Source organism: Triturus cristatus, chromosome 11 (assembly GCF_964204655.1).
Source record: "Triturus cristatus chromosome 11, aTriCri1.1, whole genome shotgun sequence".
In the NCBI taxonomy this organism is placed as follows: Eukaryota; Metazoa; Chordata; class Amphibia; order Caudata; family Salamandridae; genus Triturus; species Triturus cristatus.
In genome coordinates this window covers 1,043,709,634-1,043,736,630 of record NC_140594.1, presented here as the reverse complement: position 1 = coordinate 1,043,736,630, position 26,997 = coordinate 1,043,709,634, and the positions used below count along the sequence as shown (strand labels likewise).

The window sequence follows — 26,997 nt, the reverse complement described above, 5'->3', positions numbered from 1 at the left end:
AATGCGCCACTTTTTGTGGTAAGCATTACTTCATTATTTAGTTATTTTTACTCCTAGTAACGGTGCCAGGGGAAATATTTACCTTTATTAGCACCAGGGTAACGCCAAATACAGCAATAAACAACTGCAAGGTGGCAAGTCAACCTTTGTGAAGGGCCTTCCAGTGCTCCAGAACACATACTGCCACGTTTTAAGTAAATTTTGATCAGTTTAAGCTAGAATCATTTTATTTTTGTTAAAATCTGCAGATTATGCAGCAGATGATTGATTATGTAGCAAATGCAGTACAACCATTATTAAGGGGAAAACACTGCTCCTGACTTTAAGTTACTCAATAGATAACGGTCAGTTAAGAAGACTGGTTTCTTATTTAACTCTTTACACGACCACCCCGCTCTTTGCTAATAGGCAGAGGCCCCTCCAAATCGGCTTTAACCGTTCAGGCGCTATTATTTGTAAAAGGTGAGTCCAGGGGTGGCAAGGAGCAGGCCAACAGTATTGCATTCAGATGCAGAAGAGACCAGATCCTCTCGACAAGTGGGGCCTCAGAGTAATGGTCCAGGAGAAAGAGGAGAGGAGCGAGATTTATGGTTATGGTCAAAGAGATGGCCCAAAAGAGGGAGCACTGTGTGAGGGCTCATTTTTATGTTTACAAATGGCCACAGAGCGCTTCCTCACAGAGATACCCCAAGTAATGAGAGGATATAAAGGGGCTTCCTGTTACAAATAATAATAAAAAAAAAAGTCATCTATTAGAGCTGTACGTACTGCTGCCAGGTGTTTAAGTGGCCACTGCTGCTTAATTATGGCATTCTTACCATGATAAAGTGAAGTGAGGGCCCATTTTCCTTGCTAGCATTAGAGCCTGGGCAGCGCTTGCTGCTTTTTAGCACAAAGGAGAAGAATGTATAATTGGAACTGCAGGTATAGTGGCACCAGGGCCCAGCGGTATGAAAAGCCAACTAAATGGCTGTTTTACTATCCTTCCTTGCATTAGGTCTCTTGCCAGTCTTGATGTGGGCTTTGGTGCAATGGCTCATGGGAGGTGAAAATTAAAGAAGCGAGGGCACCTTTGTTTGGCCGTAGAGAGATGGCAGGGAGGTGGATGTGGAAATATGGAAATCCAAGTTTTTAACAAAGGACAGAGGAGACTGCCTTCTTTGTGAGCAGTAACTATCATTACTAAAGCAGGTGCAGAAGCACTGGGCCCAGGGGTCTGAGGGGCCCATTACATCAAAATGATCTCGATCTCACTTAACAAAAGGGAAACAGGGGTTGTTTTTCCTTTCTAGTATTAAGACCAAAGACACCCTTGCAGAAAAAAAGGGAGAAACATGTGGGAGCTCTTTTTTCTGAAAGGGACAGAGGGCCGGTTTTAAAATTGGAGTGATGCTCAGGGAGGGGAGGAAGGGGGTGAAAGAGGCAGAGGCAACAGCATGCTACTCAGGACTACAGTTATCATTAGTGCAGCAGGTGTAGTTGCATTGGATTACAGGAATGCAAGGGGCTCACAACACTCCAAATATGAGGAGCAGTATTTTTGAGTCAATAACTTTTTGTTAAATGCATTTGCTGTTTTATGATTCTCCTAATTTCGTGTGGTTTATGAGCTATAGAAAAATACTCCTGAAAGGATCTCATAAACCCTACCCCCTATACCCTGTTCCTCCCACTCATCCGATCCTTGCCAGACGATTTGGACAAGGGGCTCAACTTCAAAACATTTAGCTTGGGTTCGGCTCAGAACAAAAAGGTTTTAAGACCTCTACCTTAAGGGCATCCTACATGCCGCAACATACCTCATCCAAGAACTAAAGAAATATGATCACATCACCCCCTTCATGATGGAAATCCATTGGCTCCCCTTACAAGAACACGCCATCTTCAAATCCTGCTGCATCACAACTAGCACCCTTTCTTATCTTGGAGACAAGCACACCATTTCTAGTAGTTCTCAGCACATTCACAGCCTGGAATCAATTAGACTGCACGGTAAGAAGTATACATTTTTTTTAAAAACAAGACAGCAGCCCTTTTCCATCTATGCTCCCCAGGATAACATTCCTGTATAAAATCCCTGTTTTCATCAGGTCCACCCCAATGCTACTCCAATTGAGGAATGAATTGAAGACACCTCTCAGAAGAAAACTATATTACGTTGAATTAACCATCCACAACCCAGGATCTTCTCCCATTACTCGTTGACATTATGCTCAATTTTGACTATGTACAGCGTTCAGCTGTTTTTAGGCTAGGTTTGCAATAAAGAAGGAATATGCTACTTACCAGTATGCATCTGTTCTTAGCATGTAGAGCTGCAGATCTATACACTGTGCATAGATCGCCATCTGGTGTTGGGCCCGGATGTATGCAGTTTGTTTTTCTTCTTGGACAGTCTTTGGAAGTCACGAGTTCGGGGACTCCTCCTTCGGTCCGTACTGCGCATGGGCTTCGGCTCCATCCTCAGATTGTTTTTCGCCAGCAGGGAAAAGATGGAGCGTAGTGATAATAGTAAGAAACCCATGTGTGTTGTATCTAAATAAGATAGACTGGAACGGATACAGGTAGCCGGGTGGGCGTGTATAGATCTGCAGCTCTACATGCCAAGAACAGATGCATACTGGTAAGTAGCATATTCCGTTCGAGGCCTATGAGCTGCAGATTATACACTGTGCATAGATTATATAGCAGTACCCAACCCTAGCAGCGACCACCGGTATCCGTTGCAGTGGTTTGAAACAGTGTCTTTAGTACAGCCTGGCCCACACTAGCTTGTTGTTTGGAGTGCACGTCTACACAGTAATGTTTTGTGAAGGTGTGCGGTGTTGACCATGTGGCTGCTTTGCAGATGTCATCTAAGGGTATGCTCCCTAGAAAGGCCATAGAAGCCCTTATTTTTCTTGTAGAGTGGGCTTTAGGTGGAACAGATAATGTTCTTTTTGCCTTGTGATAGCAAATTTGTATGCACTTTACAATCCACCTAGCTATCCCTGATTTTGAGATGGGGTTGCCTTTATGCGGTGGAGGGAAGGAGACAAACAACTGTTTAGTCTTTCTTGAAAGGTTGCGTTCTTTGTACGTAGTACAGTAAAGCCCTTTTAACATCAAGTGTATGTAGAGCCCTTTCCGCAACAGATTGGGGTTGCGAGAAAAAAACCGGTAATTCCACCGATTGATTAAGATGAAAGGGGGAAATGACCTTGGGCAGAAATTTTGGATTTGTGCGAAGTATCACCTTGCTGTGATGTATCTGTAAAAAGGGTTCTTGTATAGTGAACGCTTGTATCTCACTAACCCTTCTAAGGGAAGTGATAGCTACGAGGAAAGCTGTTTTCCAAGTAAGGAACTGTAGCTCACATTTATGCATTGGTTCGAAAGGCGGACCCATTAGCCTTGTAAGAACTACGTTTGGATTCCACACAGGTGAGGGTGGTGCCCTGGGTGGAATTACTCTTTTGAGGCCTTCCATGAAGGCTTTAATAGCAGGTACTCTGAACAGTGATAAATGCTGTCTGTTTTGCAGGTAAGCAGCAATTGCTGCTAGGTGTAGACGGATGGATGAGTACGCCAGGTTACACCTTTGAAGATGGAGCAGATAGCATATGATGTGCTGTATGGATACATCTAAAGGGTTGATTGTATTGTTACGGCAGTAAACAACGAATCTTTTCCACTTTGCGGCATAGCATGCTCTAGTGGTAGGACGTCTCGCTTCCCTGATAATGTTCATGCAATCAGGGGGAAGATTAAGGTATCCAAATTCTAAGATTTCAGGAGCCAGATCGCAAGGTTGAGCTGAGCTGGGTCCGGGTGCCTGATTTCTCCATGATTCTGTGTTAGGAGGCATGGGGACAGGTGCAGTTTTTGATGTGGCACCACCGAGAGCTGTAGTAGTGTGGTGTACCACGGCTGCCTGGCCCATGTTGGGGCCACCAGAATGAGTGTGAGGGAGTGCTGTTGTAGCTTCCTTACCACTAATGGAATCAGCGGGAGAGGTGGAAAGGCGTATGCAAATTTGCCTGACCAATTCATCCATATCGCATTGCCTTTGGACAATGGGTGTGGGTATCTGGCGGCGAAGCTTGAGCATTTTTTGTTTTCGTGGGTGGTGAAGAGGTCTATCTGAGGATGCCCCCACTTGTGAAAGAATGGGCGAAGAACTTGTGGATGCAGTTCCCATTCGTGCATTTGCTGCGTTTGTCTGCTGAGCAGATCTGCCATGGTGTTTTGTATACCTGGGACGTGCTGTGCCAGGAGAAAGATTTTTTGTGGGATTGCCCATCTCCATATGCTCTGTGCTAAGCGAGAGAGCTGGGGAGAGTGTGTCCCCCCCCTGTTTTTGAATATAATACATTGCAGTTATATTGTCTGTGCGAATGAGGACTGCCTTGGCTGAGATTTGTTTCTGAAACGATTTCAGGGCTAGAAAGATCGCCAACAACTCCAGATGATTGATGTGGAGTAACCTCTGTCGTGGCGTCCATACACCTTGCACTGTGAGGTGTAATAGGTGCGCTCCCCAGCCGGAGAGCGATGCGTTTGTTGTTAGAATCACCTGAGGAACCGGGTCCAGGAACGGTCGCCCTTTGGAAAGGTTTGTGGTGTTCCACCACTGCAGAGAGCGATGGGTGCGACCGTCCACCAACACCAGATCCGTCAGCTGTCCCTGGGCTTGGTTCCAGTGGCGTGCTAGGCACTCGGAGTGGACGCATGTGAAGTCTTGCATGAGGCACTATGAAGATGCAAGATGCCATCATCCCTATTAGTTTCATGAACACTCTTGCTGGGAGAGAGTGCTGAAGAAGGAATCTTTGGAGCAAGACTTGTATGCTTGCGATTCTGGCTGAGTTGGGATAGGCTATGGCTCTTGAGGTGTCTATAGTGGCACCGAGGCATTGTTTTGTGTGAGACGGTAGCAAGTAGGACTTTTGGTGGTTCACCGTGAAGCCTAGCTGGTGTAGTAGTTGGATGGTAGTGTTTGTATGCTGCACACACTGGTGGTAGGACGCGGCTTTTATGAGCCAGTCGTCCAGATAGGGGAAGACGTGAATGTTCTGTCTTCTGAGGTGTGCCGCCACTACTGCCAGGCATTTGGTTAACACCCGTGGTGCGGTTGTGACCCCAAAGGGGAGAACCTTGAATTGATAGTGTTGGCCGTCCACCACAAATCGGAGGTACTTTCTGTGAGCAGGGTGTATTGGAATATGAAAGTATGCGTCTTTTAAGTCCAGTGTAGCGAGAAAGTCGCCCTGACAGAGGAGTGGGAGAACTTGATGGAGAGTTACCATGTGAAAATGGTCTGAATGGATATATTCATTTAGAGGCCGGAGGTCTAGAATGGGCCGTAGGGTCTCGTCCTTCTTTGGTATTAGAAAGTACAGAGAGTAGACCCCTAAATTTTGCTGATTGACGGGGACTTGCTCTATAGCTTGTTTTTGTAAGAGGGAGAGTACCTCTTGTTTCAGAAGTGTGGTATGTTCTTGTGACATCGCACGGTGTCTGGGTGGAATGTTTGGGGGGGTAGAAGTTAGTTCGAGACAGTACCCTGACCGAATTATTTGTGTCACCCATTTGTCTGATGTTATGGTCTCCCAGGTTTGAAGGAAATCTTGTAGTCTTCCCCCGACCGGAGTGGAATGGTCTGGGGGGAGCGGGGGAAAGTCATTGTGTGGGCGGTGTGGCAGAACGGGTGGTGTTGGTTTTGCCCCTGCCTTTATTATTGTTTCCCCGATATCCACCTCTTTGATAGCCCTTTGTGAAGGTATTTTGAGGAGGGGACTTATAGGATGTGGAGGCGTTATCGGCAGAGTAGCCTCTGCCAGAGCCTCGAAAGGAGGAACGGCGAAAGGAGCGTCTAGGGGTGTGTGATTGTAGTGCTCCCATAGACTTCGCCGTATCTGTATCATTCTTCATTTTTTCCAAGGCTTCGTCTACTTCTGGGCCAAATAAGTGTTGTTGGTCAAAAGGGTGGTTTAGTATAGACGCTTGGACCTCTGGTTTAAAGTCTGAGATCCTGAGCCAGGCGTGGCGGCGAAGCAGAACACTGGTGTTGATAGCCCTGGAAGCTGTGTCTGCTGCGTCAAGGGCACATTTAATAGAGGTGTTGGTAATAATCTTTCCCTCTTGTATTAGTTAATTAGCCTTAGTTTCATATTTCTCTGGGAGGTGTTGCATAAGAGCCTCCAGTTCATCATAGTGTGCTCGGTCGTAACGCGCCAGCAACGCTTGCGTGTTGGCGATGCGCCACATATTGGCAGCTTGCGAGGCAGTGCGTTTGCCTGACGCGTCTAGAAGCTTGGACTCCTTATCGGGTGGCGGAGCTTCACCTGATAACTGAGAATTAGAGCGCTTCCTAGCTGTGGATACCACTAATGAGTCTAGGGGCGCAGGTCCTTTAATATAGGCAGAATCTGTGGGGGCTGCCTTGTATTTCTTTTCTATTCTGGGGTTTAAGACCCTAGCTCTGACGGGGTCTTTGAAAACCTCTGTCGCATGTTTGGTCACCCCCTTAAGCATGGGTAATATAGCGGTAGATTTATCTGCTATATCAAACGTGTCAAGTAGGAAGTCTTCCTCAACTGGATCACTGTGTAACTCCACCCCATGATAATGTGCCGCCCGTTGTAAGAGGTGGTGGAACCCCAGGGAGTCCTCTGGTGGATATGGCCTGGATGGATAAAGATCATCCTGAGGCACATCTGGGACATCTGGATTGTGATAATCCTCCCATGGGTCAGGTGTTCCCGGAGGGGTGGGTTCCTGCGGGGCAGCTGTTGGATAATAGAATGGATCCCCTTGGTCATCAGGGTCTGGAGACTGGGTTGGAGAGCGATGAGGCAAGGGTGGAGAAGGTAGGGGCGGAGATGGAGGGAGTGGAGGAGGTGGAGGTGGAGGTGGAGGTGGTGGGGAGGGTACTCTGAATGGGGATGTGGCAGAGTCCTTCCGTTTTGGTGGTGGAGGAGGAGCTGGTTTGTCTAAATGTCTTTTCTTGGAAGACAAAGTCAAATGTCCAGTCTTTGGATCCTTGGTTAAAGTCTTTTGGAGCGGATCTGGCGTGAAAAGCTCCTCCGGCACCGATTCCTCTACCGGTGCCGATGTTTTCGTAACCGAGGGTTTCGGTGGTTTATCCGCGCCATGCTTTCTCGGGGCCTCCGATTTTTTGTTCGGCGCCGAGGCAGGCTTCGACACGGAAGCGTCGGTGCCGAGGGACTTATGCTTGGTCGGCACCGAGAGGCCAGGTTTCGACACCGATGGCTTCGGAACAGTGCTGGTTTTCTTCGGCGCCGAAGGGTGTTTTTCGGCGCCGCTATGAGGCTGGTTCGAGCCCGAGCCGCCAGGAGACTTATGATGCTTTTTCACCGGGCCCGAAGGTGGGGTGATGGAAGCAGTGTGCTTGGTTTTCCCTAGGCCCGGGGGCGAAGGGGTAACCGGAGTCTCTTTCGGTATGGGCGCGGGAGCGGGTAGAGTACTCACGACCCTCTGCGCCGGTGTGATCTCCTCCACGTCGGAGTCGTCGGCTTCGGAAGCGCTGACGACGTTGTCCTCCTGTTCGGTGTGCTGCTGTCCCGAAGCTCCGGTGTCTTCTCCGAAGATGTCAGGTGGAGCCGAGGTCGATGAGTGCGCCATGGTGCGTCGAGCTAGTCGATCCCGAATGGTCTTTTTCGATCGAAAAGACTTGCAGGTGGGGCAGTCTCGGGCCTCGTGTTCGGGAGAGAGGCAGAGGTTGCACACCTGATGGAGATCGGTGTGGGGAAATTTAGACCCACATTTTGGGCACTTCTTGAAGGGAGTCCTTTCCATCGGCCGAGACCGGAGTCGAGGTAGGCCCGAAGGCCACTGCCGATGCCTGGTATCGAGGAAGTGCCGAAAAGAGAGATGAAGAAGCCGATTTTCGTCTGAAGAGTCTCAATGGACGAGGATTTTTCGTCGAAGGTCAAACTGGAAAGGTTCGAAGCCGGAGCACGAAGTATAACATCCGATCTCGATGGCGGAAAAAAACAATGTGAGGATGGAGCCGAAGCCCATGCGCAGTACGGACCGAAGGAGGAGTCACTGAACTCGTGACTTCCAAAGACTGTCCAAGAAGAAAAACAAACTGCAAACATCCGGGCCCAACACCAGATGGAGATCTATGCACAATGTATAATCTGCAGCTCATATGCCTCGAACATACCATATACATAAATCCATAAGTATCACCCAAGGTGTGCTAGGAAGATGTTTGCTCCTGATGACCAAGTAATTGAGGGCATTTTCTCCAACACATTTATAAACAAGCAATTTTGAAGATCAAGGGTCTCTGAAAAGGAGCCAGTGCAGGACACAGCTAGCATGGCTAAAATGTTTCAGTCTGCCTGGGCCTCGGCCTCATATAAAATGGAGAGCAGCATTTTTAGCTATCTGAAGTCAATGCGTTCGGATCGACCAAAGGATACCATAAAATGAGTAGCATTAATCTTTTCTGACATTTACAGCGGCAGCCACTACAAATGCCTGATGTGACGGTGCTAAAAAAGAGGTAAAATATATTTCAAGACCAGCACTTGCTGAATGCAGCTCGCAACGACAATCAACCTTGGAGTTAAGTGATAGGATTTTACTTTTGAGTTGACCTATATTTCTTTTTTTTAATAACCTCGACAAAGACAGAGCTTCTCATTAAAAAAAGGGGAGGAGATAAGGATGAGAGATGGTGTCCTTTAATCCTAAAGATAATTAATTCACGGTTACAGTTATTTATTTTTACACAATTACCTGGGAACCAATGCCCAACTTGGACCAGGACTATTTCCGAATTTCGTAGAGTTATTTTGTGACCTTAAACATGGAGCAAGTAGATATTAAAGAAGGGGAGGTAGAGGGGGAGGAAACCAGGAGAGAGTAACATCCTCAGAAAGAAATAGACTGAAGGAGACAGAGTATGCTAGCTTGATGAATAATGCAAATGACTCAAAATAATATCAATAGGATTATCTACCGTGGCCAGCCTGCTTAAAAGAATGTGGTGGTCCACGGTGCCAAATCTTTCAGAGAGGTCCCACATGGCCATGAGACAGCCAGAGTCATCTTCTATAAAGCACAAGGTGTCCACCCAAAAAGGCAATCTAAATCCTCTGCCAGGGCCTGAATATAGCCTGCGAGGAAGACAACCAGTTATAAGTTTCAAGGTGATTCTGTATCGATCACAATTTGTTTCCAAGACTTCTGCCTAAACATGTAAGCTAGTAATAGACATGTCTCTTGCCAGTCCGGAGAAGTTAAATAAATTTAAGAGTCAAACAGTTGACAGCTTAAAAAGATGGAGAGATGTATCCATCTAGGATGGATGTATTTAAAATGGAGCAGCTATAACTAGGTTAGGCATAGATGTGTTATTATAAATGTGTTATCTTTTTATATCTATAACTAGGCTTGATACATAGGAGATTCAGTGACCTTTAAGGAATGCAGAATACTTTCGACAGTAGGTACAAAAGCCTTTCTGTAGGATGAAAGCGTGTTAGTTTGATGTCCTGAATCAAAATGTTTGTAAGAGTAGAAACCATGGGTGCCAAAGAAAGCAGAGCTAGAGAAGAGACTGACTGTTTAAAGCATTACCTTATTTTTTCAATTTTGTTAATGAAAAATAAATTAGTTTGCAAAACATATAGACATAAGGGGTCTTAGCCTAGCAGTTACACATTCTGGTGAAGGGGGTAACCATCTCAAATAAACGTTTGGAATAATTTTTGACTTTATTAATCATGTCTGCCCACTACAGTTTGTTAGCTTGTAGAAAGGCTATCTTGTAATGCCAGGTACTTCCTGGACCGGAAACAAGCATCCTGGGACCGTTTTTGGGGCGTCACCCCTCATCAGCCAGACTAGCTAGAAACTGATAAGTTGTCCACGGAAATGGACAGGAAGGGGGATACAATGGGAAACATAAGGCAGAAATGTTGTTTTGTAAAGGAAAATTAAACCTCCCTCATATTATCAATTTTCTGGGGGGAAATTGCTTTAAACAGAGAGAGTTCAAAAGAGAGTAGAAAATAGGATTGGGCCGAGTAAGTGAGTTACTTTAACAGGTGTTGTTTCTTCTGAAACAAGACCAGAGTTCATAGGCAGAATATTGTAAATCATAACTTACCTGGAAAACGGTTTCATAATTTCAGGTTAACTGACAAGAAATCAGTAGAGGAGACATGAAATGGTCTACCAGATCTGGAACGATTGTTGAAACTGTTAACTGATGCTGCACAGGTTTTTTTTTTCCTCCGGAGCAACTCTTTGAGAAATCGATATCAACGTTAAAGTTGCAATAAAAACATATACAGTGTAGTTTTGCAAGATAAGGTGCCACTGATTGGGTTGTTCGAAGCATATTAGATGGTAATGCGAATTTAAGTGTAACGTCCATGTAGTGGTGCAATATTTTATATTGCTAAAACATTTCCCTCTTAATGATGGGTTGACATCGTGTTAAATCTAACACAGAAAAAACTTTAATATTAATGTTGGAGTGCTCTCATTTTGGAAATAATTCAGAGCTTAACTTAAGAAAAGATGCAGCAAAGTGCTTGAAAAATGAGCGGCACAACTAACGCACACCTTTCACCAACCTAATTCTGTAAAAGGCATGCTTTGCAAATACGAACAATAATAAAAACAGTATTAATGATACAATAGCCTTCAATTTTTTGATCACATCTATATAATTTCGCAATTGTTGCTATAAATCGCAGCAAGATGGTCACTTCACAAAACACAGCAATCAGTCCCCCTCATGCCAATAGCCATGGCTGCTACCAGCTCCAAAGAAAAAACCTACTTCATCACGCGGAAATGTGTATTTTATGAATCGCCTGACCTGTAGTGACTGACTGCCCACTCAATAATTGAAAATACACATTCCTGCTTCCAGCCTTACTTGACCATATTTCCAAAAGAGCTACTGAACCAAATAAATCATTAAGATTATAGAGGCCCAAGACAATCAATTTGCCACCGTGGTAATCAGCGGTTTTATTCCCACACCAATCACAGCTAGCTTGGGTTCAAAGCTGAGGAAATAGAATACATTGACCTTAGCAAGAGCTACATAAAGGTTCGATGTCAGAATATTCACACAGCAGCATCAATGTTGAGGCTTACCGCAAACTGAGGGTAATACTCAATCTTGAAAGACCAGCAGGGTTGGAAGAGCGGATATCACTCTTCTTGAGAATTTCTTTCAGAACCATACCATTTGCTGCGCTTTCACCAAATACAACATTGAACACAGCTTACCATATAATGTAATTGAATGAAATAGAGTGGTTTCATTGTTGTTATTGTGGCATGTTCACAGTTATTGCCCTCACCCCTAGTGCTCCAATGCAGCGAATGACAATTCTATTTTTACATATCTTCGACTAGGTCTCTTTCAGGAGTCCAACAAAAAAAAAAATATATATATATATATATATTTTCTCAAAACAAATGGGGCGCTCCGTTCAGCTCCTACCCTGAAAGTCTCGGGATGATTCGTCAAGTGGGGGCCGAGAAAAAGGGGGGGTCCCAAAACGCGTTTTCCCCATGCATTTTTCCATAGGACCTTTAGTCGCAGCTACAGCCCGAACGGCTGCACAGAATTACGCGAAATTTGGCAGAGAGGTAGCCATAAGGTCAAGGAAGTGCCTTTTGCCGGTCTGGTGTAAATCTGTTCAGTATTTCCTGAGAAAATAGCATTTAAAAGCATATCAATATCTATACGCGCGCACCGTGCGCGCACCCTGCCGTGCGCAATTCTGATTGGTTGTTAGATGTCGGTAAACATTCGAATCGGTCGAAACCAGGAAGTGTCGGCCGCCATTTTGTCTCTCGCAGTCTGAGGGGGTGAAAAAAAAAAGGTGGAGAACGTGAAAAGGGGGCAGAGTGGACAGTTCCTGACCCCCCTAGCCTTGGTCAGGGGGTCACAGAAGGACCCCCAAGGGAGAAAAAAACTATTTATTTATTTCTTTTAAATCGCGAGGTGCGCGCACCGCGCGCGCACGGCACGCACTGCGAACCGTGGGTGCTCGGTGCGCAAAGCGCACCGAGCGCCCACAGCGCACGCACGGTGAAAAACCTGAAAAAAAATAATAATTTATAAATACATAACTTAGCATTTAAAAAAACGTACAAATTCACTGAAAAAACCATAGGTTTCACACACGTTATAGTTACGAATTAGCATTTAAAAAACCTTGCAAATTCACTTAAAAAAACCATAGGTTTCACACATGTTATAGTTAGCTGGACATTTCACTCGTAAAAAACCAATGAAATTGCCCCGTTATAGTTAGTGCAGGCAACTATAGCTCAGGCGACCGCAATCCTCTGCTGATGACGTCAGATATTACATCACTGATGACATATGTGTCTTTATGAAAAATAAATATTTGTAAGATATGTATAGCTAAAGATTAATGGAAGAAGACATGGGTAAATAAGTGTCTAAATACAGTGATGTAATATCTGACGTCATCAGCAGAGGATTGCGGTCGAGTGAGTTATAGTTGCCTGCACTAACTATAACGGGGGAATTTCATTGGTTTTTTACGAGTGAAATGTCCAGCTAACTATAACATGTGTGAAACCTATGGTTTTTTAAGTGAAAAATATATATATATATATATATATATATATATATATATATATATATATATATATATATATTTCACTGAAAAAACCATAGGTTTCACACACGTTATAGTTAGGAATTAGCATTTAAAAAACCTTGCAAATTCACTGAAAAAACCATAGGTTTCACACGTTATAGATAGCTGGACATTTTACTCATAAAAAAACCAATGAAATTCCCCTGTTCTAGTTAGTGCAGGCAACTATAACTCACGCGACCGCAATCCTCTGCTGGTGATGTCAGATATTACATCACTGTATTTAGACACTTATTTGCCCATGTCTTCTTCCATTAAATTTTAGCTATACATATATTACAAATATTTTTTTTTCATAAAGACACATATGTCATCAGCAGAGGATTGCGGTCGCGTGAGTTATAGTTGCCTGCACTAACTATAACGGGGGAATTTTATGAGTAAAATGTCCAGCTATCTATAACATGTGTGAAACCTATGGTTTTTTCAGTGAATTTGTACGGTTTTTTAAATGCTAAGTTACTTTACGCCGTTCGTGGCGTGCGCGCCCACTTAACGCAGTTTGTTCCGTGCACAGTGAGCACGCGGTGCGCTTCGCGCACCGCGCGCCCACTTTACGCAGTTAGTGCCGTGCACGCACGGTGGGCACGCAGTGCGCTACGCGCACCGCGTGCCCACATTACGCTAGATGGGCCATGTACGCACGATGCGCTTCGCGCACCGTCAGCACACGGAGGTCATATTATGCGCTTCGTTGTGAAAGGTAAACTTTTAAATGTTCTATTGAATTATATGCAATGCACAAAAGGTGCCCTGCGGGCACCTTTTGCACACGGGGGGGTTAAAATGTGGATACTTTTTTTTTATAATTAATTTTTACCGTACGCGTACGATAAGCGTAATCGCCGTTTTTTCGAAAAATATAAAATTGAATTTTTTGCCTTGGGGGTTCTTTTGGGACACCTTAATCAAGGCTATGTGGTTAGGAGCTGTCTAACATGCCTCTTTACATGTTTTCAACCTTTGTTTTTCCTCCCCCCTCAGAGTGCGAGAGAGAAAATGGCGGCCGCCACTTCCTGGTTTCGACCGATTCGAATGTTTACTAAGATCTAACAGCCAATCAGAATCGCGCTCGCGCACGGCACCGTACGCGTACGGTAAGCTTACCGTAAGCGCACGGTAAGCGCACCGTAAGCTGCCACAGATATATATATTGATTTAAATGCTATTTTCTCAGGAACTACTGAACAAATTTACACAAGACCTACAAAAGGCACTTCCTTGACCTGTAGACTACCTCTCTGCCAAATTTCAAGTAACTCTGTTCAGCCATTCGGGCTGTAGCTGTGTCTAAAGGTCCTATGGAAAAATGCATGGGAAAAACGCGTTTTGGGACCCCCCTTTTTTCTCAGCCCCCGCTTGACGAATCCCCCCGAGACTTTCAGGGTAGGAGCGGAGCGTAGCGCCCCATTAGTTTTGAAAATTTCACGAGGATTCGTCGACCGGCGCCAAAGTTATTCCAAATAGAATGTTGCTGTTTTCCTATGGAAACAGGGTCCTAACTATAACTACCTACTGGCGACCGCCAGTAGGTAATATATATATATATATATATATATATATATATACTGTTTAATTTTGTCATTCTACTTTAGTTCGTGTATTTATCTCAAACATGATAACTTGCAATCATGATTCATCAAACAGGCTTTATTTTGTGTGAATTTACAAAAGTTATTGGTGAATCTACATTCATTCAGACAGACAACAATTACTAGGATTACACTTACAAGATGGCTGCCAAAAATACGGGACAGCATTGTGTTCCCCGAGTGGAGTACCTTTTCTATGTTTCTTATTTGTTATATACACGGCATTATTCACTGTGAAAATCGTGTGATCAAGACACTCTTGGTGTCGAAACGCGTAGCGGTTCACTTTAATAAACCTCTGTGGTTTTGCATTGGATTCCTGAGTGTGCGTCGTTACTCCCACAAAAATTTTGAATATATATATATATTTTTTTTTTTTTTTTTTACTTTAATCTACGTTCGGAAAAAGTGCTCAACCGCTTACAAGACCTGCCACCTCAATATGTTCATTTACTGAGCTCTCCTTTACTCCAAGTAATGCCCCTTCAGCAGTCTTCTTGAGAGCTCATCGCTCATTAGCTCTTCAGTTACGTAAAAATCATGGCTGAGATTTACATCAATTAGGGAAATTTAGACTTTTGATTAGAGTTAAGAGTTCAATGCCAGAAGCCAGCAAGTATGAAGGGTTTTACAGGGTGTACTAGAGACAATAAATTGAAGAAAAACTTTACTGAGGGCAGGAATGGGGAAAATACTGTGCACACCAGTAAAGTAACAAACGGATGTGCAGAGCAATAGTTAGTAGTCTATAGATAACACAACACTTTCTCGTTTTTAGGTCGAGCCTAGCGCAGCACGCATGTGCTGTTCTAAGAAAACACCCTCTTGGAATCCCTCTGGACTTTTCACACGCTTGTGCGTGTGCTTTTTTTTTTCTTTAGTATTTTTTCCTATTGGGATTTGCATGAGTCTTTCTAAAAATACAGCACGCAATTGGGCAAAGGTGGGTGCATGTCCCACCTTTACCAGGAAATGTATCCACCCACGGCCTACGGCTTGCAGTTAACGAGCAGGGGCGCCATCGGTTCGGGGTCATGTCACCATATGTTTTTAATTAGTGCGTTTGCCGCGCTGCTGTGCTCACTCGCCCCCGCTGCTCTCTCGCGCCATTCTTTTTAACCAACCTAATTTCCCTTCACATGCGCCACGCACAGCCCAGCCAATGCTCTGTTTGCAATGAGAAACTTGTGCATTCGCTGTCATGCTAGGCCCATTGCGGTTGACTTGTAGAAGGAGGAAGGCAGCAGAATCATGTTTTGACCGTGGCGGCAGAGGTAGCGAGGCCTCTGCTTACACACACGGCTCCTGATTTTCTCTACTGTGCTCGCTTTCTGATTTGGTACTGGCATTATATAACGCAACCTTAACTTTAAGGCAAGCACCCTATTAATCTTATGTTTGACCTCACAACCGCAGGATCGAACCCCAGCGCTTCTGCTCAGCCTTTCATCCTACTAGAGGCCGACGGACTAATTAACATTCATTTGGTTGGCAATAAACATCTGTTACTCGGCACCACTGGGATACCTCACTTTCGCCTTCTTTCAATTCGGCTCCTGATTTTCTATACTGTGCTCGCTTTCTGGTTTGGTACTGGCATTATATAATAGGAGCCAGCAGCGGCGGAGGCGCGCAGGCTGCCATCTGTTTTGGGTCAGGTTTCATTTCCAGACCTTGCCGCTTTCATTAGAAGGCACGTCCCCTCCACCCCACCTCCACAAGAGTGCACTTTCATTTTCTCTAAAACACAAAGGAACAGAAACAAAATCAATTACGGTGACATCTTACTTTTCAGCGGAATAGTCAGCACCGTCTAATGAGCGGGCCTTGGCCAACAAGCATACCCAGGAAGGCAACAAGCAGCTGCTACAGTAGGTAAAGCTCCTTAAAGCCCACTCATGTCTTGGGGAGGAAGGGAACAATCCTCATGGGGTTTCAATAAATAGCTACATTGTGATGCTTAACTATTTGTTGACCGGATGATCATGCTTCTGGTTAAACAAAACAGAAGAACGATAGCAATCAGCATTGTACCCTAACTGTTGTGGAGAAAAACAAAACACCTACAGCAAATAGGCACAGTGTAACTCTACAGCGTGCATCTTTTTGCCCCCCCCACCTCAGAAATCTGCAAGCACTACTCCTTTCATTCCTTTTTATTTTTTGCATTGTGTAGCGCGAATGAAGGTATCAAAGCACTTTACATAAGTACTAGTTCCATTACAGAAATCTGCCCGGTGGGTGATAATGTACTGCATGGCTAAACACTTATAAGGTCCCAAGGCGAGACCTATTGGCTATGCCAATGTTTGTTGTATTTACCAATAGTATTATACTTTACAAAACAATTGACAAGCAAAGTCCCCTTTAAGATAAAGAGTGGGAAAATGAGTAACAAAGTACTTCCACCAGTAACTTCAGTAGTTAGTTCCTCTATTTGAGGGGATGCCACGAATACCACATCCTGCTGCACTTGGCTAAAAAACCCAAAACTGGTCCTAGGATGCTTGTTTCCAGTCCAGGGATGACCTGGCCTGGCAGTTTGGGCTGGACTGTTCCTAAGGGTCAAGACTAATTGGCATATGGCTGGGTCCAAACTGGAATGGAATGGGGAGCAAAAAGACGATGGATTTAGGTCCAGATCTCTGTACTGGGGTATATGTATGACATTGTTCAGCATTCTGACCTTCAATTGTTCTTTTTGCACTTGGCTACCAATCCATCATTACCAATCCACCTATATTAGAATTCTCCTTTAATCCACTCAGCTGTAAATGTTGCTAGATCTCTCAGGGTTTAGTGGCAGGCTTGCTGATTTAAGGCACAATCTGGCCTAAGACTATGGAAGTAAAGCGTGTCAGGTATATTATTCTTCCTCTTTCCACAGATTTCACCCATTTCTAGCTTGTGAGAAGAGAGAAAACAGAGAATGAGGGAGGATAGCTAAAGCTTACAACAGTGCTGACATTTGGTTAGTAGTTCACAACGGACTACTTGGGAAAACGGTGTATCAGTTCTATGGCCTACATTTAGAAAATTGCAATTGTACAATATATGTGGTGTTGCACATGTGGCTTCCCTCCAAGTGTCAGAAACAGTTCTTTCTATCTGAAATGCCAAGAAACCATTTTTAGCTCCAACAAATTAGACATCAGGCTCTGATAAAGTTTATATTCTTGTAGGAATGATTCAGGAGAATTCAGTGGAAATGCAGATACATTGGACGTGTCCCTACAAAGGACATTTTCATCATATTTAACAGACATGTAATGATGTATTTCAACGACTTGGCTCTTTATATATAACGTAATTCCCTCTGCTCTGGACAGGAGGACTGTGTTCACAAAAGCAGCCATGAACGATCACCTGGTTGATGTGAAAACATTAAACTATGGTAATTGCCATGGAGGGTGAATAGGTAAGGACTACCAGTGTGTCTCTAGAATAACATGTAATGCTCTGAAGAAGACAACGCCTTATGACTACTGACTCAGGGTGCAACAGCTACACAAAGGCCAATTTCAAAGTCAGAAACTTCTATTCACAGGAAGCCTTAAAGCTCAGTCAATGTGCTAAAATCAATGTTCATACCCCAGAGATGTACATTTCTCATCAGAGGAAAGCACAAAGAGGAGTAGAGTTCATCAACAGAATTTCCCTTCATCGATCTGCACAGGAAGTAACATCACTTCCTGCCTTCTCCCTATGTAAATCAACTCTTTAGGGCATCCGGTCACCCATGTCCTCAGTAAAGGGCAAACACGGGCACTGTCTGTTTGTGCTTAATAGGGCCAGAATCCCTGTTCCAGTAAACCTACAAGTAAGGTATCATCATATGCCTCAAACAGCACCCCATACTGCAAATCCCAATGATAGCACCATGATAGAGAGGACCACCACAGTCTATATAACTTACACAACATATAGACCCAACCATGTACATATCCCACTAACAATCCCACACCGTCAGACTACAACACACATTTTAATTCATGCTCATTAACCCTTTCTCTGCTGTAGCAAACCTCATCACCTATCACAAGCTTGACACTATCACAGAGACATGGTTCACTTCTACATCTTCGCACATCCTAGACCTCTTTCTTCCCACAGGCTACAACATCCATCATTTAGATTACGCACATAAGAAAGGAGGAGGCCTTGATGTTAATCTTTAGTCCACCAGCTCCTGCACCCTGGGCAGGCGACAACTCCATGGAATTGCTGAATTACCATTTCCCAGTCACTGCAACTCAGACCAGCACCTTCCATCTTGTTTAAAGGCCTCCCAGGCAGCAACAAGGACTTCATTGAGGAATTCTCAGATCTCCTCATCCATCCGGCATGGCTCCTCCACTGTTTTGGGTGCTTCAACCTCCCAGACACAAGCACAAAAAGTCAAGAGACAAACTCTTGAACCTTATCGATACACTCAATGTGGTACAGCATATATCGCATAACCAACACACTCCAAAGGCCACATTTTCGACCTCATCTTCTCTCCAACAATCCAATACAAGCTGCCTACACTTCTGGACTGGACTGACATTTTTTTCCATACCCATCTCCCTGCTCAGCGTCCTAACAACAAACCAAGTTCAACACAAAAGAGAGAACCATACCTTCAGACCCATGAAAGACTTTTCCATAGACAACCCAAAGCCTGAATTCATCTTGCACCCTATCAATTAAACATCATACACCCTTCTAAACAACTTCAAAAAGTTTTTGGACAGCTATATGAACATCCACAATGAAAACACAAACGTGCAAGCCAAAGCCTTCGTATTCTTGTATTCTAAATACCATGCTGACAAATGATCCATCTGCAGACAGCAAAGAAAATGGAATAAAAACAGAACTCGAGGAACTCGATATGTCCGTCCGCGCAGCAAGCAGACAGCTCATTACATCAGCCAAAGAAAATTACAATGCAATCACCCCTAATGAAGCCATCAATAGAAGCACGATACTGTTCAAGACAATCAAGCACTGCATTAACCCCCTTGCTCAACCCACCTATTACTCATTCCACAGAAAGGTGGAATGCCATCAACCTCTTTGGTGAAAAAAAATACAGAAGATCAGACGGCACACAGACAATAGCAATCCTGCTTCACCTCTTAAACCCAACACCTTCCCGTAGGATCCTACAATGGTAACCCTTCAAAGCCCTACATTTTCAAGACCTGGCTAACATAATCAACTCCATCAAAGCAACTTCTTAGAAAGGTGATGTTTCACCTTAATCTATCACAGCTCTACTTGTGTATGCTCTATTACTCCTACATACTATTTTTGATGCATCCCTCCCTCAAGGCAACTTCCCAGAACTTGCAAGACAATCAAACTCCCTCAACTCTTGAAGAAACCTACCCTAGACCCTGATACACTTACCAACTACTGGCCAATCATTCAGCTACCATTCATCAACATTGCCCGAAGCAGATTAAAAAATGAACAATTAGGATTCCAAAGTTTTCAAAACATAATCCTACCTTTTTTCCACTGCACTACATTCCAATGAGCAAAAAACATGTCTGCCAAGCTATTCTTGGCAAACACCTGAAGTGAAATAAAACACTGAATGGAAAACTGGCAAAACAAAAGAATAATGTCAGCATCTTTCATTAATTTTCACCTCGTATTCAACAAGACATTTATGTTCAGGATCAATAAGCTGCTTCGCACTGAGTGCCACTTACAGTAAATTCAAATCATTTAAATTTTAAAGTGCCTGAAAGCATGGAGCTTGGTTGGAGTGTAGTGAAATGCAGTGCTCAAGGCCAGCTTCATTTCTTGTAAGCAAGTGCATATGCAAGTCCTTGTGAATAATGGCTGGTAAAGTACAAACTCTTAGTTATGCATATAACTGAAATACATATCAGCAATATGTTACTGGTTCATGAATCGTTTGAGGCAGCAATATTGGAGTGGAGGGGTGGAATACGGGTGTGGAAATAATACTATTGAATGACGTATAAATCATGAAGGGGTTAATTGACAGCAATAGTTCTTTGTAAGCAAACAGTATTTCAACATATACAGTTGGCAGGAAAGCCGGTTAACCAGGATGACCTGTAATATTACATAATCATGTGCATTATCATATCTCATACTGTCAAATGTGGCACACATGATACACTAAGGACAATGTAATTCACAGTGTACGCTCAATTTACAGAATATGCTTGGATAAAATGGCATATTTTCAAGTCTGTATAAATGAGATTTAAGATGATCTATAAATTCCAGATGTAAATTAGTAGTAGTGTTAAGTTGTACACAAGTTTCTCCCTCATGGGAGATACTTCTATTGCAATCATTGGGTAAAGCATCACACTCCCAAGCCCATCAACGTTCCTATACTTTGCTTAACTGTTACAATTCCTCTTGAGGTCTTTCTTACCATGTCTACACAGACAGTTGTTAGATTTTTGTCTCTTGTTTTTCCTTTCATCGCAATCTGCAAAATACGATCTTTAGCTGTCATTCTGTTCTCCAGTCACGGATGGCTTCCATCTATCCTTTCGTAAACTCTCCGATACTGAAATTCTGCTTACCTCTGTGGCCAACGCTTGTATCTCTTTAATCCTTCACTCTCTTATTACATATACCTCTATAATGATCTCTACTGGTAGATATTATTTGTACAACAGTCCCAAAATTCATTCAAGTCCTCTTTTTCAAGCAGTTAAGATTCTATCAGTCTTACCCTAAACCAATTAGCGGATCACTCTCCAGGATCCGCCTGCTTTACCCTCCACTCTCATCCCTATATAATGCCTCCAGTTACCTTCATTTGTCTTTTTCATGATCTGTCCATAACTCTCCACCATCTCTTTGATTGTTACCCTCATTTAAATTTTTTTATTTTACTTTCTTTGCATCATTAAGCATTTGCCCCTTATACTCTTCTTCCATTCTGTCAAACTACAAACCAGGTCACTCACGTCCTGCTTCCCACATTATACTTTCTTCTCATTTTCCTGCCTGTGTGCTATCTAGTTACCATTCTTTCTCTCACATAGCTCCTCTGGCCTGGAACTTCCATGTTGTGTCAGTTGTCTCCCTTTTTCCAACATTCCTTTCATGTCCATATTCTGAAAGGAACCCCGTTTCTTTCCAGTCAGAAGAAAGAACTTATTAAACAGTCATTAACCACTGGATGGGTGATTGTTTAGATAATGTACGATAGCCCTGATGCAAATTTGGCAGCTCCCATCTACCCTGAATTTTTGATCTGTGAAATTTTGCTTAAGAAATTCAGGATGTCTGATTGCAACAAACTTGGTAATCAGGGACTCATTTGTGGGAAAAAATATTTTGAGATTTTAAAACGTATTGGTTGTTTAGTTAATACAAATGTAAGTATCATAATTTCAGTTATATCCTATTACAGTGAATCTAAGCACTCCTCCTTTGCCCATGTCTTTCAGCATATTGAACAAATGCTCCCCAAGGCAAAATTTGTAGATACCTGTCAGGAAGAGCCAGGTTATGGGCCCCGTCATCCATTCCCGGACGCCCTGCACAGTTCGGAGGAAGGGCACGGGAAAGGCAACCAAGGGGTTAAACCCGTCATCACGCCCTCTTCCATGCAGAACAACGAAGAACCCGCCTTCTGGGAAAACCTATCAGAGAAGACCGGGACCCAGAAAAGGAGACTCTTGCGAGAAAAGAGGAGTAACGCGGAAAAAGTGAGAAGAAGCGGAGAACCGAAAGACACAGAGGAGGAGGATCGGAAGAATTTCCAGCAGCCAAAAGGAGTTGAGGAAAGCGCGGAGCCAGAAAATGAAGCGGGGAAGGAGACCACCACAGACGACGAACCGGAGGTCTGGAGTGAGGATTGGTGGACGCGCCAGGAGACACCTGTTTGCCGACGCAAATCAGTGGAGTTGTGGTTCGTCAGTGAGTGGACTGAATGGGGTGGGGGGGGGGGGAGGATACCACAACAAGGAGGGAGGGAGTGAAACCTGAGTAGTGGGTAGAAAGGGACGTGAGAAGAAACGGGTCGGATAAATACCGCCAGGAAGAGCCACGAGAGTAGTGTTGGCTCTGGTCAAAAGGAATACGATTGTTTTCTTTTCTCTTTAAGTATTTTGTTTGTTGACTGTTCTGACTGCATGGGGTTCATGAGAGGGACAAATACCCTAAAAGACAACTGAGAAATGCCACAATAGAAGGGCAATTGTGTTTAGAGACGATTAACCCTGCCTAGATAGGAAAACATACTTGCCTTTACGTTCTTTTGGAAAAGTTTTAGTTCCCTCACTCCCCGTCCTCAATCTGAGCACTGGTATGATAAGAATTGTCCAATGCACGGTTCCCACTGGGTGTGATGATGGTTATTAAGAAACCGAAAAGAACCTAGTTCCCCATAACTTACTGCCATTCTTTCTCTTTCTTCAGTATCCTGGGGGAGCCGTCCAGTGGTGGAAGAAGTCTATACTGAGAGAAGATACAACTCCAACCCGACAACCCAGAAGATCTCAAACCTTACGAATACCCAAATAAAAGCCACAATTGAGAACCGTATACGGCCTCCGAGATTCTGTTCCCGCCCATCCCTCCGACAATACCATTATGGTCTTTAAAAATACAGATGCCAAGATATTTCACCATAATCTTAGCAAATTGGAGAACTGCCTTAGAATACATTGCTTTTTGTCATAAGCAGGAGTTACTCTTTTCTGTATGTGTAGAAACTGTGTGGTTTACCTCTTTCTCTGTCAAACAGGTTAGTGGTCAAATTGTTAATAATGAAGGAAACATTCTTTGGGAGTGAGGGAGCGGATTTTAGACACCTAGCTTGGGATTGCTCTCCCATCCCGCGTTATTGGTCGGAGGTGTTGGTGGCGCTTGACCAAATGACCAGACTGCACGTTCCCAACGACCCCTTGGTTACGCTCCTAGGCTTGGTCGGTTCATACACAGTGCTAATGGTATTTTGATGCTGCATGAGTGGTCAACCTGCATTATCGACATTGTTAAGTGGTAATGTTTGTCTCTTAAGGATTGTATTCTATGCTTAAAACTCAATAAATATTTTTTTTTTAAATGAAGGAAACATTCATATGTCGGGTTATGGTGTACATTTTTTCAAGGCTTTATCTGAAAACACATATTATGGTTGATACCCACAGATTCCCATCTTTAAAACAATATCTTGATTGCAGATCACATAATCAATGCAAGTGGCTCTCATACGCCAATGCAACAACCTTGGCCACTAATTTTGACATAAAGATACTGATTTTGCAGGACCCGATGACTATATTTTAGAGTCAGAAGCTTTAAAAACAGGTTTAAAGAATTAGTCAATAGAGATTTTATTAACTGCAGAAAATAGGGATTTTACATTTCATTTTTTTTTTTATTAAAAAAACATGGACTTGCTTTACCTGAAGAGTATTTTTCTGAACATATCTAAATATCTGGTTGAACATCGGTGCATATACCGCCTCAAATTGCTTCCATCGAGTCCTGTGGTTTTATTATTTGTAAGACTGAATAGTATCCCAACTATATGTCAGGAAGATGCGTTTCTTTAATTAAGAACTAATTACGTTTTTTGTAAAATTATACTTTAACATTCATTATTGCTACATTTAACGTCTACAAACTGTTTCGCTTTTGGAACAAACTGAGTACAGTAGATTGAAAAAATCCTTGCTTTTCAGTTATTTCGTTTTTCTGTTTTCCTGCCCTCCACAATCATTGCTATTCTAAAGTACAGTTGTTTCCTTTCAATAGCAAGGGCCTCCATACCCGTCTGTGTTATTATATTTCTATTGCCCATATTATAGAGCCTAACCTCTCGTGGAGATTAGCTTTAATCTGATGGCTTTGAGACACTGGTCACTGTTAAAGGGCCATGGCAGGCATCTAATGCCAATTAAAGCCGCTACAAACTGTCCAAGTTTCCAGCGGACAAGACCTAATCAGTCCTATCAAATGTATGTGCCAGAAGAAAAGGAAATTCTCCTTTGTCGGGAATTCTGCTCCTTAAAATAGGTCGTGTCAGGTTCATTACAGCTTCGGATACATTTGTATTATGATCAAATAATGAGTCGTTCTGCTCAGAGAAGTTATCTTTTGCATCTGCATCCCATTCGTCTCTGCATTTCATCTATTTCTAGCCCCTCTGTAAACCCATAGGCGCCGGAGCGCTTGTTTTAGGTTTCATTTATATTCCGTATTGTGTGACATAACCTATTTATTACAGCGCTTGAATGTCCAGTTCCAGTAGGGACACCCGAACCCGCAGCAGTTCCTCCGATGGACTGGGACGTCAGCAAAAACGCTCGGTGCAAACACAGCATTTTTGCAGCCTGCACATCATCTGCTATTTATTCTCTTTGTTGTAGCTTCCAAGCCTATTAGGTAATATATGTTTGCACGCTATCGATTTGCTGTTACCGAATTCCAGAAGCATTTAGTGTTGTAGTGTACATGTTCCACAGACAAATGCATTGGTAAGTGCAGCTTTTCTTTCATTTTCAAAGCTTGCTGTTTTTAATGGGTGGCCGGGGCTCTGCTCTCATTCAGAGGTTTGGCAGTTCATAAGTGGTTGTTCATTTTGCACAAACCAATCACGTGATCCTTATACAAACAAATGAGACTAGTCTTTCCTCCCCATATGCGGAAATCAGCAACATACTCTAGGCACATATCAGAAACGTTGGCTCTGAATTCTAGGCCAGGACAGATAAGATCATGTAGGCCGTATTAGCCGGACACCCACAGAAACCGACGTAAACACGTGCGACAGGGTTTTTACCAAATACATGTTGGCAAGGCAAGCACGGCGAAACAACCAGGGTGAAAGCCTAGTAAAAGATGGCAGTAACCTCGGGCTGCAGGCATCCGAGGAGCTGGCCCACAATAGAACCAGTGAACACAGAATGGAACACTGATGATTAAAAGAGGTCAGCGATGAAAAACATTTAAATAATACACATTTAGCGGTGGAGACACCGCTACTGTCGATGTGGAAAAAGGACATGGATGGGGCTATGTTTGCTGAACGTTTTGTATTTATCAGGCGGGGTTGTCCTCGAAAATGGGTCAGAGTGTGGGGAGCATGGAACAAATATAGGGGCAACGTATGTGATCCACCACCTCTTTCTGATGAGGAGTCTTCCGACTCAGATGACTAGAGAAACTGAAGGGAAGAGGGGGAGGGTGGCTGATAATGATGGCCTCAGGGGGCCCGATCTAGGTCTACTTGGAGAAATGATGATTAGGTATGATGTTTTGTCTACTTTAATGTGTATACGATCTGATTTCGTGTCCTTTGTTATAACTTTTGTGAAAACAATAAAAATTTCTTTTAAAAAAAAAAAATAATACACATTTAAATAATTTTAAAAAGTGAAGGGAGAGAGGGGTTCGCCTTCTACTAAGTTAACTGCAACCCTACTGGTTAAACTAGCAAGTCTATGTAAGAGTTGCTTAGCTCCGGAAACGTTTTTTCTGATGAAAACTTGATATTCCTGCAGATTCCCAATTTTCAAAATCTCCAAAAGTATTTCATTGTTTCTGAAAAATGTAGTGGTAAATATGACTAGAGAGACCCTACAACCATGTACCACAAATGACCTTCTTAAAAGTGCATACATGGCTGCCTTTCCTTGCTAGTAAACGACCCAATGCCTACGGGTAGTTTCTTCTTTGCCAGCTCATAACAGAGCTTTATGCACAGGACTCCCCATCTAGAAACTGTTTTTTCACAGCTTCCCCTTGTTTGACCCAAAGAAACCAGAGAAAAGAAGCTTATTTGTTCGATACTACGGAGGTAATTGTGCTAAATGTGTACGGAGGGCAGAAGATATGTGCCAGGCGCTGTAAAGGATGACATAAAAATCTGTGACAGACATGTGGAGAAATCATTCAGAAAAGAGGTATGTTTTTATTGAATTGCTAGCGAGTGAGAGCTTGTCAGCCCTGTGTGGATAGGGAGTGAATTCCACACTTTAGCCGAGAGGTAGCTGAGGGAGCCTCCGGCAATAATTGCGGACAGGCAACATACAGATGGTTGGGGTGTGGAAGATCTGAGCGCCTTTCCTTATTACTGAGCGAGATGCAGCCAAAGTCAACTGAAAACTCAGACAACCCTAGGTATGGGCACACCCTCCCTAGCGCCTTCACTGAAAGGGAAGCTTTACATAGTTAAATAGACTAAACCGTCTGCAACTGCCCATGATTTGGCTGTGGATACTGACCCCCAAAAAAGGACTGTTTCCAAGACAAATACTTCAGACCATAAAGGTAAAAACTCATAAGTCAACATTAATTTAAAGAAAATACCTGCCAGGGAAATATAAGCGACCCCAAGCTTGTGATTATTCATCCTAAAAGAGGTGATCGTATGCAACTAGGGCCTTCTCAATTTCAGTTCACCCTTTAAATAAAATCTATTTTTTTCAATGTATTGCATAGTTTTTATGCATGCAGGCTTTGCAAGTATGATCACCTTTATCTGTATCCTTTTGCTAATTTCTTCACATTCACTTATCTTACTCTCTTGGGAGGTTTCACATCACAGTGTATGTTTAATTAAAAAGCTTGATTAACTACATTTAGCTAATCAGAGCGAGAGCAGAGCAATGCATTTTTCGAGAAACTCCTATGGTAAAGTGTAGATTGTCTTCTACATTTTCTTTTGAGCGTATTTTGCACTCCTGCTAGTCTACAGCAGGTCCCATTGGACAAAAGGGGTC

At 43.3% G+C, this 26,997-nt stretch overlaps 2 protein-coding genes across 13 annotated transcripts in view; one reads left to right on the top strand and one right to left on the bottom strand.

Moving 5' to 3' along the window:
* The window catches only part of DLG1 (discs large MAGUK scaffold protein 1), a 1,320,486-nt gene that overhangs the window by 802,092 nt on the left and 491,397 nt on the right, over positions 1–26,997 (bottom strand). The window lies entirely within an intron of this gene.
* LOC146785908 (uncharacterized) lies at positions 21,165–22,808 on the top strand. The gene is made up of 2 exons (XM_085633842.1): positions 21,165–22,175; positions 22,685–22,808. Exons 1-2 carry the CDS (start codon positions 21,460–21,462, stop codon positions 22,725–22,727), a joined length of 759 nt encoding a protein of 252 aa, XP_085489968.1. The 5' UTR covers positions 21,165–21,459; the 3' UTR covers positions 22,728–22,808.

Bases quoted from the DNA above. Each gene is read 5' to 3' on its own strand.
- LOC146785908 (XM_085633842.1), top strand. From the start codon at position 21,460: ATGTACGATAGCCCTGATGCAAATTTGGCAGCTCCCATCTACCCTGAA. The intron at 22,176-22,684 runs GTTCGTCAGTGA...CTCTTTCTTCAG, and splicing joins CGCAAATCAGTGGAGTTGTG to TATCCTGGGGGAGCCGTCCA.